This window comes from Scomber japonicus, chromosome 10 (assembly GCF_027409825.1).
Source record: "Scomber japonicus isolate fScoJap1 chromosome 10, fScoJap1.pri, whole genome shotgun sequence".
Lineage (NCBI taxonomy): Eukaryota > Metazoa > Chordata > Actinopteri > Scombriformes > Scombridae > Scomber > Scomber japonicus.
The window spans coordinates 18,579,082-18,595,797 of NC_070587.1; the positions used below are offsets into that span (position 1 = coordinate 18,579,082).

The 16,716-nt window shown below is 38.4% G+C and overlaps 1 protein-coding gene across 1 annotated transcript in view; it reads right to left on the reverse strand.

Moving 5' to 3' along the window:
• Positions 1-16,716, reverse strand: part of ulk4 (unc-51 like kinase 4) — a 75,751-nt gene that overhangs the window by 23,850 nt on the left and 35,185 nt on the right. Inside the window, exons 22-30 of the mRNA XM_053327622.1 lie at positions 12,569-12,702; positions 12,258-12,379; positions 11,880-11,936; positions 11,471-11,522; positions 10,767-10,861; positions 7,846-7,897; positions 7,219-7,393; positions 5,468-5,560; positions 434-482 (exon numbers count right to left, since the gene is read on the reverse strand). Of these exons, the coding sequence (XP_053183597.1) occupies positions 434-482; positions 5,468-5,560; positions 7,219-7,393; positions 7,846-7,897; positions 10,767-10,861; positions 11,471-11,522; positions 11,880-11,936; positions 12,258-12,379; positions 12,569-12,702 (829 nt within the window). The remainder of the gene's footprint in view (positions 1-433; positions 483-5,467; positions 5,561-7,218; positions 7,394-7,845; positions 7,898-10,766; positions 10,862-11,470; positions 11,523-11,879; positions 11,937-12,257; positions 12,380-12,568; positions 12,703-16,716) is intronic.

The following is a 16,716-nucleotide window of genomic DNA, read 5'->3' on the forward strand; positions in this document are numbered from 1 at the left end:
TGGAAACATTGTTATGCTTCGCTGATAACAGACAAGTGCTTGGTGTTTGTGTGTGTGTATGCGATCTTAATAGTGGAGTTAATATTCCCACTCTATTAACTCTTCCTCCTCTCTATGGCTGACCTGCCAGTCAATTACAGCGACCCTCTAATAGGTCAACACCACTCAGACTCATTTACATAAATACATCTATAGGGGTTATATTGAGCAAGTGAGAGAGAAGGAGAGGGAAAAGAGAAGGAAGGAGGCAGAGCACAATTGAACTGAGATAAAATAGAGCAGCAATACAATAAAACAATACAGACAAAAAAAAGGGTTTGATAGCTGATTGACAGACTATTTAACAGGCTGCTTGATTTATTAACTGAATGACTGACTGAATGAACAAGTGATTCATAGATTGGCTGAATATAAATAAAGATTGGTTTCTTACCATAATGAGCTGAAAAACTGTTGGTAGGATCCTACTGTGTTTGATCAACCTGAGAAAGAGAGAAAAAATACATATTGAAGCAAGGATAGAAGACGAGGGTGAGAAATTAATTAAATTTGGAGGCAATTCACTGCACAGTTCACACATGCGCACAGATGCACACACACCGGGCTGTTTCATCTTCATTAAGGTTGTAGTTCCACTACGATGACTCCTGTCTGGTACCGGTGGAATTAGGGAGAGAGGAGAGACTACAAGAGGAGATGCAATGAGAGCAGATGAAGTGAGAAGAGATGAAAGAGGAGAGAGGAGGACAAGGGGAAGAGGAGATGGAAGTTTAGGGGAAGATGAGGTGAGAGAAGATTACATTTGGCAATGGCGAGAAAAGAAGAGGATGATTAGAGGCAAGGGGACAAGGTTTGGATAGAGAATAGAGGGAGGGCAGTGGAGTGGAGGAACAAATGGATGGAGGGAGGAAGTAGAGAATGAAAGGAAAAGAGTGATGAGAAAAACTAGGAGAGAGATGGACGTCTATATTAGAAATGTCACTCAGTCTACTTACTGATTAAGGTTCTTTGATTCACAACCAATTACTGTGTGGAGTGTATGTCTGTACACACACATACACACACATCTTGAGTATGTGTGTGTGTCTGTGTGCATTAGAAAGCAAGAAAACATTCAGGGTGTATTAGGAACAACGCCACCTGAAGTCAAGACAGGTGTTAATATGCTGAAGGTAAAAAGCCTGTCTACTGATTTAAAAATCTGTCCTCATTCTAACTATGATGTATAGCTTGTCTAGCAGGCATCAGTTCACTTAACACAAGCTGATTCTGTAGTTTCTGTAGAGTTTTCAGCCCCACTTTCATGCTGCACACATTGGGTTCCATGTCATCTCAAGGTGACTTTTAGAGACTGAACTAAGAATGTACTGGGACTGTTAGACTACTATATGTGGTGGAACCAACCATCAATGGTAAATTGACTGGGAGGATGTCCTCATTTACTAAAAGTTACATATCCAGGCCGAGATGCATCTGGTCAGCATAACAAAGCCATCTAATGGTGTTAACATGTCCTCATATGTTTTTTACTGCTTAACAGTTTTTCTTTTAATGGTCAATTGCGTACTTTATACTCCTTGTTCTTATCCTGTCTTTGTTGCACCACATTACCTTTACTGCAACCTACTTTTCAAACAGAGATCAATACCAATTTCATTTTATCTTAATGTGTGGTGAGAGAATATTCCCCAAGCCATTACACCAAACTCTGAGTTCAGCATTGGCATCTGTAAATGAAACTGAGATTAACTGGAACAAGAAGTTTTTCCAGTCTTGAGTTAGTTTTGGGGATAACTAATATCTTTATCTTCTGTCTGCATGTCCGTTACCTCAAACAAGTATTGCTAGTCTAACAACTGATCAATTCTATATTTGGACAAAGAATATGCCAAATGGATATTTTGGGTTTACTTTCACATTGTTGGGGTCAGCCGTATGATCATCATCACTGAAGTAATCACTCTGACATTTATTGACAATATTTCTTTGCAGTTGAACAATTACCTCATGTCCACCTTCAATACTGACAACATTCACTGTCTATGAGAGCAGGCTGCTTTTAGAAACATGGAGTTGTGGACACTGACTATAATACAGTATATCTCTGTTGCAGCTTTTCCTTTCTTGCCATGATTGAATCTAAAAATCAATGATGTACTTCATATTTAGCTCTGTACTCTATGTCAGGTCTTTTATGAAGAGGTATTATGTGTGTGTGCATCTGCAGCTGTGATAGATGGCCTCTCATTAAGTAGGTGACCGGCTATGAGATGATAAGACAGGATAGGCCAACACGACATGACAAACTGAACCACCTTTAAACTACCAGCCATACATCAACAGACACTGTGGACCAGGTACAGTAGAAACTGGGGCACAACAGAATGCTGTTAATAGACCAAACACAGCTGAGACAACCCTTACTGCATTAGTCATACATTATCAGTATCAGCTTCATAACAGAGAAGATAAATCTATCACGTTATGGATGACTATAAAACTAGATTAACCTCTGCCCTATTGGTCCTATATGATAAAATGATAAGCACAAAGAAAGTAATGCATTTCAGCAGTTGGAAGTTTTGGTCAAATTAGCCTATATCACAAGGCATTGGAAAGTTCTTTCCGACAGGATGGTCCAATTATTCATAAACGACACACCTTAATGAGTTTTTGTGACATCTAACGAAAAATTTAACATAATTTTTTCATGCATTTGTTCACACCAGAGAGCAGCCCAGTAAAACAGGCTGTTACATCCAATTACAATCTTTATGCATGTAAGAAGCGAGCACTGTGCTGTTAACACCTAATGATTCCACTTTTCTCTGGTGAACAGAGACTTAAGGGTTGCAATTTTATGATGTAATAATTTTGAAAGGATGAGTCTATGTCAAGCTGTTAACTCACGATAAAAAAACCCTCAAAAATGGCTTGAGATGTCTAAGGTAAAATTGTTGTACAATCACCATATAACCAACTAGGTTGATAAGCATGACATGTGTAAGAGGGTTAACATACTGGCCTGCTGAGAAGTAACATATACACACACACACACACACAGTTGGCAGATAGATATACATATACGGACATAAAAACATACATGAACACACACATACCCACACATAACCACACAGTATGAGGTTCCTTGGGTAAAGGTCATCGTAAATGCAGTTGTTTGAAGGTGTGTCTGGGCTGTGATAATGCAGAGAGAGACAGCAGGCTGCCTTCCCAACATTAATGTCCCCAATTTACCATCTAATTACCGCTCGGCTGGCTTCATAGCCACACTTATCTAACCAAGACCCAGGCAATTTAATTTCTGATTGTATAACCGCAGTGATGGAGGGAGAGTTGTGGAGAGAGGGCACACAGAAAGAGAGAAATGTGGACTAATGTTAATAAATTAGAGATGGTGAGAGAAAGAGAACGGGGGAGACAGAAAAAAAAAGTAAAATATTGTTAATAATGTCAGAAGAAAAGGAGTGAGAGGAAAAACAGATGTAGAGAGAAGACTGCTGACACCAATTTGAGAAGTTCACGTCACTCTACTTGTGTCAAGGAAAGAGGGGGATGAGGGGAGATGGAGGAAGAGAAGGACGGGGACGAGAGGGGGTAATATTACTGATAAGAAAAGTAGGGGCGTATTCAGAACTCTGAACTCCAGGAGGGTGGGAGGGATGGATGAAGATGGAAGAAAAGTGGAATATTAGTGATAAGAGGTGCACTATGGCTGAAGTAGATACAGTAAGTGGGTGAAAGCAGGGAAGGAAATGACGGAAGGACAAAACAGAAGGTTAATAATTATGGTTGTTGTAAATTACCACTAAGGATTGAGAGATGAAGGATAGAACAGAACTATGGATGAGCTGCAATATTGGGCAATGGACGGTTCAATGCTTTTGATCACAAAATTGATCATGACTGTACTAGTAAGACTAAATGACCAAAAGGTATTTTTCCTTCAATAACAGCCAAAATTCAAAGACATATTTTATATCACGGTGGTAGCAACTACTGTTTACTACTTGAGGCTGCAAATGAGACAAGTGCTTGTGAGGGACATTTCATGCTGCCTTCTTTTATTCACTTTATTCTGTTCATACTCCCTCATCCACTGACCCTCCATCCCTTTGTCAATATTTTCCCTCCTTCCCAGTGTAGCCTTTCTTCACATCCATCTTTCTCGATTACCCTCCCCATCTCTCTTTCTCCTCCTATCCCGCTTTCCACCTCTCCATCCACTCCTTGCCTTCCCCAATGTCCATCTTTCCTCATTTTCTTTTTTATTCACCTCTTTCTGTCTCTGTCATCAATTGAAAAGACAGATGACAACAGAATCAAGACTTACTGACAGCTGCTGTCAGAACACATCTATTCAACACATACATAAAACACACACACACACACACACACACACACACACACACACACACACACACACACACACACACACACACACACACACACACACACACAGTTGAATCATCTCATGATTAGACTAGGGATTGGCAGATTCTCTGCAACAGAAACATATCATTTCCTCTTTATTTTAGTGTCACATCACTGCTAGCTCAAGACTTGTTTTAAACTTTCTGAATAGTAAATTATTTCAACATTAAGCAGTAGTGAATTTTAGTTTAACGCAATACCCAGCAATAATTTTATGTAATATATATTTAAATAGAGCACATTACACTTTTTAACAAAGCTCTACAGTAGTAGCTAGTGTGCCAAGATATATCAGCACAATATGTCAAGCCTTTTCACATCTTAGCTGATACAGCACCATATGCCTCCCACTAAACTGATTACTAATGGAGAAAATACTGGGTTTAAGAGAGGTGCACAAGGTCTTGTTGAATATAAACCATCAGCAGTGGGGAAGCCGGTGATGGTATTAGGTGTGAATGCGCATCATCCACATCAATAAATAATGATAATTTGTGTATCCTTTGTGTATATTTGTATGTAAGCTAGGCATGAGTGTGTGTATCTGTGTTTGCATTTATATATGTGTGCATGTATATGCGTGCAGGGTTGTGAATAAAAAATCATCTAGATCCACGGTGCTGAACTGGAAATAACTGGCCTTGGCATTAAAACATTACACACAGTGCCTAAAATGTGCCTGTGTGCATTTATGTGAGCACCTGCAAAGGAATGCAAAACACTCCAAGACTAGCAAAGCTTTCTCATATCATACTTTTACATGCTACACCAGAATAATGGATCCAAAAGAACAATGTATGTACAGAGCTGGATCCACATTTGAAAGACCAGACTGAACATCATCTTTTGTGTTCTTGTAAGTATGTAATAATAAACAGTGCTTTGTGGTTTTTAGTGCACTACATTATGTTGATAGTACTTGGTATGGTAAAATAAGGTACAGATGATAATGAGGCTCCCACTATCACCAAACTGTTAAATTGTCACTGTGTGTGATTGATTGTGTGCAGAGTACCTGCAGATCTGTGTGCTGTATTCAGTCATCGATACCAGCAGTTTGAGTGCGTAGAGTGGGATAGGCTCTGCTGCTCGGAGAAGAGACTCATACCTACACACAAACATGCAGCAGAACACCATTTGGCTTTCGTAGAGTCAATAATTAATGTACTGTTCTGATCATTAGTAACAGGCTGTAAACTAGAACAGATCTGGAGGGAGGGGTGGGGAAGAGGGGGAGGGGAGAACAAGAGTTATAATAGGAGAAGTAGAGACAAGGAGACGGGGAAAGAGGAGAGAAATTGTCAGGAAAAGGGGAGGAAGAGGGTGAGGAAGAAAAATGAGTCTAGAAACAAAAGTCAACAAGAGGTAACACAAGGCAGCCATACGGAGAAAGACATTTTAAAAAGGGAGATAAATATGAATGGTATGGGAAGAGACAGTATACAACAGGGGTTGTGAAGGATGTCAATGTCTATTCTATATTAGCTACTCTGTCATGATGTGAAATGCTGTAAACTGCATTTGACTGTTTCTGCCCTCAACATATTGTATGATCATTGGATGCCAACATTCATTACGACAGGTACTTGTCAGATGTCCCTGACAAGTATTAAGATGTGATGTGAACCTTCAGAAGCAGGGCACAAAACAGAATGTCTCCATATATTCTATTTTAACCTCTTTAACTCCACTTGTCCTCAGCTAACATTACTGTCTTTCAGAGGCTATAGGCTTAGTATTAAAGCTAGAGTGAAGATTCTGGTATCATATGAAGCTGGGCCTAGACCTGGTTGGTACCAACTACTTCATGCTAACATGTCGAGTAGGGGGATAAATAACACTCCAAAGTTAGGCTAAATTTGGGATCTATCTGCATACTGGGGTCCCTGAGTAGTCCTGGAATTACATACATTCGGGATTACAGGAAAGCTCTTGTGGATTCATTGTGGGGGTGGAAGAGTTTAAGAGCTAAAGGAAGCAGTTGATATTCAGAAATCGTTAACACACAACAAATATCTCAATATACTGTATGTAAGATTACCATGGAGACATAGAAACAAGACTATGGTATGGTATACGAAACATCAGGATTATGAATGAACTTAATCACAGAATTTATGATGGTTGTTATATCCAGAGTTCCATCTCAGAAATCCTCTAAACCTCATCTCTGACCTTATCAGCCGCTGGCACTGAAATGCAAAGGTTTAAATTGTATTCAACCTGACAGCTACTGTACTATGTGTTTGAGTTTGAATATAGTCTCCGAGTACATCTAGTGTTAACAAAAGGAGTGGGGTACTTGTGTGAGGGAAGGAAAAGGTTGTATTTCATGAAACATTGTCTTGTTGTTTTACAGTACAAAACAACAACACAGTACTGTTCAGAGCAAATGGAAATCAATATTTCACAGCTGTACAATTAGACCTTGGAACAAGTCAATGGCTTATCAAGAAAAATCACTTTAATATTACTCTCAAACATCAGTTACTAAGCAAAAAGAAGCAACAACCCTTATTTTTGACATCAAACAAAGGAGCATTTAAGGAATTACTTAGTATTGAGAAACATAATTGATAACAATACTTTTTGCCAAAAACAGGGCAACATTCTTTCTGACCATGGTCTCATTAACACTAACACACATTTAATTAGGCAGCGTTGCATAATTGTACCAATCCAACCAATGACTCTTTTTTGTCTTTCTCTACAGTAACAAAAAACTGACTCTGTTGGTCTTTAAAAGAAAGAAAGAGCCACACCAACCTTGGAAGCAGGGAGTTGGTGATAAGGGCTAAAATTTGACTGCAAGAACTTCCTTCCTCTCTTTTCTTCTCTGTCTCTTTGTTCTCTGCATCCTCCTCAGCACCATCACCCTCCTGGACCAGCAGGACGAGACTGAGTTCTGACAGTACTCTTAAGACAAACACAGACCACTCCACTGGATAACACACACACACACACACACGCACACGCACACGCACACACAGAGAGAGTGAGTTAATATAGTATAAAAGAAGTATACTTTAATATTGTATGTGTATAACAGCAGTAGTCTTTGTGCTGACACATATTATTGTAGATGTTCTTACATAATAGCATTTTTCCAAGAGGACAACATTACGCAGCAATTGGGCTTCATTTACTGCTTTATTTATGTATCATCCTAATACTGTATCTATTTCTGTAGATGTACGTATCTATATTTTATTCTCTTTCATTCTCAACTCACAATCTTTATCCAGCATATCCTCTCATTTCTTCCTCGCTCCCTGCTCCTTCACTCTGACCCTGCTTCACTTCTACTTCCACTTCTCATCCTCTTCCTCATTCTCTCCTCTCTCTCTCTCTCTCTCTCTCTCTCTCTCAAAAATGACCCACCATGGCTCTTACCATTTCTGCTGAAAGCCAGTGTTGTCAGAGGAGACAGGATGGCATCCACAACCTTTGAAAGACATGAAAAGACCAACAGCTTTACACACATCACAAAGTCACACCCTGTAAGAAGCTGATTACCTACTGTGGTAAAACAAAATCAATCACAATATAGAGTTATGTAGCTTCACTTTATATAACACCAGTAGATTCTCATTGTTGACTATGTATTTTATAAATTATCAATAGTTTTATTTAGCCCTTGGTTCCCTCATGAAACATTGGAAGTGGTGCAAGCTGGATAAATTAGATTTCTGTCAGCCACTTTCAGTAAAGGAATAAAATATATCAATACTTAATATACTGCTACTCTGAAAACACGATATGTTTTTAGATTAAACCAAACAGAAGACACTGTACTATATTAATTCAGTGGGCATCAACCATACAGACCGCTGTCACAAAGTATCAAATTACTATGGAAATACACTGTTGAGTGATTTCTTTGATCACACACTCTCACACACACACAAATGTACTTCCGCAACTGTCAAAACACTTATTTAGGCATGAATCTGTACTGCATGAATTTACATGATTACTAATATTACCATAGAAACAACACTAATGCTGAGTGAGTGTATGTGAGGTCATTACATTGAAAGCCAGAGAAAGGAAACAATAAAGGATGTTGTGCTAAATGGTCTGTTGATTAATATCTCAACCATCAAAAGACTGGATAAAGCACATGTGTGAGCAGAGAGCTTGAAGTTGTGAACTATGGGTTACATGTTCCCTCACTTTCTGAAATCTTGTTTGGTCCCAGTTTTTCTGTCTCTGCTCTCTATCTAACCTCCATAAGCTATTTAATTTGTATTCTCACAGGCTTAGGGAAGATGCAAGGTCTACACACTTTTGGATTTGACCTTTTTTAACATTTGCAAATCACAGGCAATAATTGGTTTTCTGCTTCTGTCATTGGTAAACAAACTGACAAACCTCATGTCTACATACAATAGGTTCATGGAGAATAAAATAAAAAATAATAACACTTATCTCTGAATTTGAAAATACTTAACCCCCAAAAGTAATGAACAAAACTTGTCATATCACAGGTTTTTTATAATGCACTGTTCATAGGTTATATTATTAGAATGAAGAAAAAAGTATTTTGGAAACATATCAGAGATCTGTACAGAACAGAGACAAAGCAAACAAATAGTGACATTTTCAGGTATTTTTTTACATGCTGTTTAATGTGCTGCAGCTAAGCAGATAGGGTTTGATGGCTTGTTCAACAAGCAAAGGCAATGATTCTCAAGTGGGGTCCAAGGATCTTCAGGGGGTCCCAAGCAAAAAGGGGAATCATTTACTTTCACCATAATTCCATCCATAATTAACACATTCACTTGCCGTAATAAAACATCGAAAAGCAGAAAAGCTTATCAGATGGGGGCCCGTGGTCTAATTTGTGTCAGTTCAGTGGTCCTTGATGTGAAAATGTTTGAAAACCACTGGGCTAAAGTGCAGGACAAGCTGTGTGTTCATGTTTGTAAGATAGATAAGAAGGAGACTTCAGCAGGAAAGCTAATGTTGTTTGTTGTTCAGAGTCCGTGGCTCTTGTGTTGTGTAGCAGGATGCAATCAGGCTCAGTGTGACCGTCTTCTCAGCAGATGATATAATGCCATGTTATTACTGTATCAAAATAAGAACTCCAGCTACATAAGCGGGAGATGGAATGGTAATTCATCAAAGTAATGCAAAACTACGGGGTACCATCAAATCATTTCAAATATGAATTTCCCCTTTTTGGTTTCTGTTTTTTTCTCAAAGGAGAAAAGGACAAGTAATTTACAGAACAGATATGAATGTTGTAGCAGACAAAAAGGGCAAATTACTTACAGTTAGACTTTATGATGACTCCAGAACAAATGCCACAACAAACAAATTTCTCACTATGTGAAAGAAGCTGGTATGAAAAAAAAAAAAAAAAGTTGTGGAGCCTTTGCTGCAAACTTTACTTGTCAGAGACGTGAACTAACTCAAACATGAGTGCGTGTCCTTGTCCAACGGACAATAAAAGTTAATCTCAGTTGGCTGGTGGTAATTAAAATGTCTTCCTGTGTTATTGACTATCAGTAGCAGAATGCCTCCTCTTTGCTCCTTTCCTCTATTCTTCATCTCTTTTCTCTCCCCCATCCTGTCTGCTTCCTGCTGCTCTCCACTTCCCTACGTCAATAGTCATTAAACACAATCTCATCGTCCCATCACATGCACATACACATACACACAGCCACACACAGGCAAAAACACATAGATCTGATGAGGCTCTGTTGGTTCAATAGTTGATTAGTGTCTTGCCTAATAGCCACAAGTTGACCCTCTGTCCTCTGACCACTAATAGACAGGTCTAGTAGACTGGAAAACACACACTGAATACAAAACCGGCGCTACTTTGTAAAATGGACACAAAAATGGGATCTTCTCAGACACGTTTTTTTTTTAAATATGCAATTGGCAACTTTAATAACCCTCGCTTGTTCTCTGCAAGCTTTCTATAATAACGATGCAACTTAATTATTACTTTTTTCTAAATTTGTTTTTGTGAATGAGAAAATATTAGAAAAATGTATGTTGGAAATCTGACAGTTGCAGAAGGATAACAGAATACCAGCATGATGACAGCCTGTCTCCACAGTTCCGCCAGAGGTAATAATGCACAATACTGACATTTGCTGAAAGTCACACAAGACAGTCCGTCAGTCAGGCAGTCAGTCAGTCAGTCAAAACAGGTAGCTACTAACACACACATACTTACACATGGCCTGTGCTCTCTACACCTCAAACACACAAACATTCAGCATATTATCAGGCAGACAGACAGTGAGTCAGACAGGTATATTTCAGTCAGTTGCATATTTGCTTGAATGCATACTTACAGCATGACGATGTGGAGTGATGAGAGCATGGTGCTGACTCAGGACTTCCACAATGGACAGAGTTGTCCTAATCAACTCCTCACATACTGTTGCACCTAATTGGGAATTACATATCATTCAGATCAGCTCTACTTAATTATCTCCTACATGAAAGCAGAGCAGGGCCTACAGGTAGACAGGCTGGCCAATAACTCAATAGTTTCATATTTGATCCCAAGCAATGACAGCTGGATGTCAGCTGGATGTCAAGGCACTGTAACCGATGTAGTGAACTGTGGTTGACCCTGAACTGTTTGCCTTGTGCACAACACATTTGAAATTCAAGCCAACATCTGTCTCTTCAAGGCTACGTGTATCTGTCTCTCTCCTCATCTACCACATATTAATACATTGTATATATTTGTTATGATCGAAAGCTGGTGCGTGAGTTCAAGTGTATCCTTCATGACTAAACTTGCTAAAAATCTGGGTTTGACAGTTTTTCAGATACACTGTGCTCTATTTGATACTTTATTTATATGGGTAAACACACTGTAAAAATTCAGTTCTAAGGGAAAATAGCAGATTAATGATTAACATATAGAAAGAACAGTGTAAAGAATAAAAAACGATTCCTAGTCAAGTGAAAATGGTAACAAAATGACATATATAAATATCTATTTAATATGTGAAAACATTGTATAGCAACTGAGAAAGTAACTCACCCACAGCGCTGGCCAGATTTGTTTCATTGGACTCTATAGAGGTGATGTAATTCTGAGAGAAAGGAAGAGGGAACATATCAATTAAAAACTGTAGCACCTCTTGGTTAAGATTATTTTATTGTACTGTAATTAGTATTTCAGTTCCACTTTTCTGTCTGCCTTCCTGCCTAAATATTTAAGAGCTGCGATGAAAATGAGTATGTTGTTACCCTAACTGGATTAATGGCCTAAGGTTGTTGGGATATCTCTGTATATTTTAACTTGTCTAATAAATTAAAATTAAAAATGTACTATCGCATCATAGTTTAAACTGTGACATTTATTTGCCTTCAGTTTGTGATAAAAATCACTTTGCTGAGGACAGATAAAATGTCCTCATAAAACATGATACTGTACTACCAACACTTACCAGCAGCAATCCATTTTGAGAGAGAAACTCTTCTGTTACAATCTGAGATCTAAAGACCTGTGAGAAGACAGACCATGAACCATATAGACAGATAAAAGACAAATTAAAAAAGAGCATTGCTACACACAACATTGTTATCTCAGTTTTCTTAAATATTCAAATGGTATACACTGTCACAGCGCTGACTGTAGCCAGGTGTATCAATCTGGCATGTATCTAAATAACTGACTTTCTGAGGCAAAATGGGCAATACTGTGCTGAACAATAGGGATCAGTATTGGTAGTTTATGAGAAAAACTATGTAGATAATCTTACGGATAATAATGCTAAAATATTAAACTGTAACAATGACAAAAACTCCCTTTTGGTCCTAGTTACCTGTGATGATAGAAGTGCCAGCACTACAGACATAGTAGGCAAAGTGTGTTTCAGCTGTCTGCTCTGAGCTGTAGACGGGTGTCTCCTCCCAATCACACCTCTCAATGCACGTAAGACATCCTCTAGGGAAGGGAGAGTAGTGGAGACAGGGGAGAGGACAGGGATTCAGCATAGTTCTAGACCATAAAAATATCTGCATTTAAGAACAAAAAAGAAGATTATTGAGCTACTCAGTTGATTAAATATGGAGGTAAGAAGGGAGAGTATCCTTTATTTTATGAGTGTATGTGTCTGTGGTTGTGTTTCTTTACCCAGTATAAGTGGTGCAGTGCTACTCAGGTACACAATCAACAAGTCCACACATTGAGACAGATATCCTGATTGGTTGGGGTTCTCTCTGAGGGGAGTGGCTTTGCGCAGGTCTCTCTCCACGTACATCACAAGTCTAGACAGAAAAAGACAAGCACACATATTACCCATGTCACATAATAGTAAACAAATACTTTCCACACTATACATAAAAATACTGATATATAAATATACTCCCCCAACTCCTGTGACATAAACTACTATAAATGATGATATGATGCAAACACTATACAATTTAGACAGGAATCCATAAAATAGAAAGAAGCAGGGAGACCGGCCAAGAAAGAAACAGACAGGCCCTAAGAGTGAAAACATTTTTATTCTTGTCAGACTATACATGTTTTGAACAGTAATCAATAATATTCTATTTACAAATTCAGAGCAGAGAGGAAAGGTTTTCACTGCTAACTGATATTCATTACTGATACACAAACACACCCACATATGTGTGTAGATGCACACATAAACATAAGCAAGTATGAATGCAGACACAGGCAGAGAGATTCAGAAAGGTCATATTAGTTAACAAATATTGATTTTAAGCTTTAGAGCAGCAATGGTGCAGGGGGAGTGGGGGATTATGAATTCAGTATTTTTCCTCATAATGTTGCATAAAAGATTAGCAGCCAAGGTTTACAGTGATTTGAAATCCAGCACAGCTACTATTACAATTTTCAGGGTCCAGTGCAGTTCAGGGGAGGTTGTTGTTGTAATCTTGAACTTGGACATCAACACACACCTGCAAATTACTAGTTAAGTTTATTGTTTTTAATGCCATTTAATCAACATTTAATCAGTTAAATAAATGTAGCTTTGTCCTGCTGGTGGTACAAGATGAAAGGTCACCATATTTATTTTGGTCTCATCCTCTGGGTACCATTAAATGTATTTTTCATGGTAATCCATCCAAAAGTTGTTGACATATTATTTTTGGAAAAAAGTGGTGAACTAACAGACCATACAACTGACCAACAAATCAACATTGAATTAAAGCCTTGCTGCTGGCATGTCTTAAAATGTGCAGCTTGTAAAATTGTCTGAATCATTACTGAATTTAATGCATTCAGACATTATCAAGTAGCATTTACCCGTTGTTGTTACTGTAGCTTGTGCCTTAAAGCACCGGTCAATTAAGGTAAAAATGACCGTAGGTGAATGAACAGAACATGTGTATATTTTGTTGTTAGGGTGACTCTTTAATTTATATTTGGTTCAAGCAAACATCCATTTTCAACAACAACCAAAGTCAGTATTATCTGATAACCTCACTACCCTCAATTTGAATGCAGTATTTTTTACTGTACATGTATGTCTGTCTAGGTATCTGTTTACCTGTCTATCTCTCTAACTCTCTAACGTGCCAGCTTCTTGTCTGTCTGCCCATTTGTCTCCATGCTATACCTCAGCTAGTGTGCTCTCAGCTGTTAGTCTTGCAGCCATTTCTCCAGATTGCTAAATAAAGAGATACACTTGCCACCTCTCTGTCAGTCACTGTGGGAGACTTACAAAGTTCTCAAACACAACTGACCTACAAGTGGCTTGCTCTGTGTGTGTGCGTGTGTGTGTGTGTGTGAAACTGTGTCTGTTGAAAGCCATCACACTCTACTCCCTATGGCAATCTTGACACTTCCTTAGCAAGTTTATCTCATACAGACAAAAACACACACACACAAACACACACACACACACACACACACACACATACACACATTTTCACGCCACTGAGGAGCTAATTAAACACAACGTGCCTGGGTGGGTGAGAGCAGGACTGAGGAAAAGATGTGTGTGTGTGTGCGTATGTGTGGTTGAATCATGCAGAGTGCTCGGTGGGAGAGAGACAAGCAGGTCAACGTTGACAGCTCTAACACAGTGAACAGAGGACGAGGAGCAAGAAAGAGGAGAGAAAAAGTGTGTTTGTGTGTGTGTGTGTGTGTGTGTGTGTGTGTTTGAGAAAGACAGGCAGAGTAAGGCAAAAAAGGCAAAGAAAGAGGAGAGGGTGAGAAATAAAAACATCTGAATTGTGTTCTGGAGTCATGTGTAAAAGGAGGATGCGTTCAGACTTCCATGAATTTAGTCATTCTCATAACTAAATATAACAAAGCCAAGCAGTTATAATATTAGATCCAGCACGTGACGCTCTGGCATGAGGTATTATGCTGATTCATCTCAATATACTGCTGGAGACTATTTCTGTGTTGCAGTTCCTTATGACACAAAAGTAATAGGATCTGTACACACTGTGCACTATTATTTATGATACAGTGTTTAGGAAGTCGGTGCACAAGAAAGTACGTTACTGTAACATAAAACGACAAAAGACACGATCAGACAGATGTAGTCCAACTGCAACTCCGGAGCGCTACAGCCAATTCAAAAATCTGAAACAAAATGTTTTCTCATTCCCCATTTTTGTTTTCCAAGATATTTCTGAATCTGTCCCACTGAATATTTGTCTTAGTTATTTTCAGCTGAACACTAAGCTCCCTTATTTCTTTTGTGTGTTGCATTATGGGACAATAGTGTCCATTAACGCCACATTCAAAAAGCAAGTGAATTTATAATGAATAATGACATCTTTGAACATACTCAGTTTTTGTTTTAAGTATGAACACACCACAATTCTAATTATTGAGTAGTATGGAATTGGGACACGGCGTATGATTTTAACTTGTATATAAACATGTAAAACAATTAATACATTTAATCAATTGTATTTCTTGGCAAAATATAAAACCACATTGATGCTGAACCAGGAGAGTTCCTCAGACACTGCCAGGGAGATGTTTTGTGGTTATCTGAGTCAAATATAACTGGCACAATTTTTGGTGAATAAAATCAATCACAAAGAAATCGGAATCATTCATTGTGTCAACAAACCAAACTCTAACTAACCTTAACCATACTCTTTTACGAAAAAGTAAATTTGGCAATTCACATGTATAAAACATCAGAAAGATAATGGAAAAAGTCTCAGACTGAGAGAGAGAGAAAGAAAGAGAGGAGAGAGCAAGAGAGAGGCAGTTGAATAAAATAGAATTGAACAAGAAAAAAGAAAGCGAGAGAGAGAGATAAAGATAAAGAGAGAGAGAAAACAAGGAGAGACAGTTATAAGGATCCATCTGTCAGCAATCTAGGGCATCTTTTTCAAACTGAAATACCAACTGGTCATAAATTACCAGGGGAGCTGGCTGTGTATAAATATATCATGCATATACATCTCATCATATGGGCTATGCACATTAACAGCTGCATTGAAAGTTAGTGAGAGGTGAAACACAGGACAACCAGCTAATGAACCATTTGAAGTTCCAGTAAAGTACAACATACAGCAGTACAAACTGAATGGCCAGGGTACATACATTTATATTATAATTCCCACGGCTGCTATGCTAGTTAATGCTAAGGTTACACAGAGTACAACTGCCTTGCCAACAACCTCAGGCAGCATTTTTATGAAGTAAGCCTCCAATCTCAAAGCAGTCTGCTTTAAATAACAGATAACTGTGTTGAATATTTTGAGTACTTATATCAGAATAGGGAACTTCTGCTAAATAAATCACTCCACGAAAGTGTGCCTTGCCAATTTTGCTGTCTTAATGATCTACTAAATCTTGAATTCAGTTTATTGTATTGTATAACATATTCACAGTAAGCTGGTTAAATGTGAAACTTGAGTTTTTCCTCTCTGGCTTTGGCCATACCCCAACCCAAAGCTATTCTAAAATGCACTCCAGAGTGAATGAGTCTGAAAATGCCAATCTTGCGGTTTAGTATGGACATGGGAGATCAGACTTTTGGAAAACAATGTAAGCCAACTCATTAACAGCTGTAATGTGGCAGAACAGTTAGGAGGTCAGCTTTCTATTGCTTTTGACTCTCTCTCTGTGATTAGTCATTTTAAATGTTTGATCATACAGTCCAAGTGTTGTAATTAACCTATGCTTATGTTCAGCGATGCAGGAGTGCAAGAAATACTGATTGCCCTCTTCACAGGTAATATTTATGACTCCTGATCAAATCATAATTCTATGCTTGTTCAATTATTTGATAACCAAAACAGACTCCAGACTGCCAGTTAACTAGAATAGAT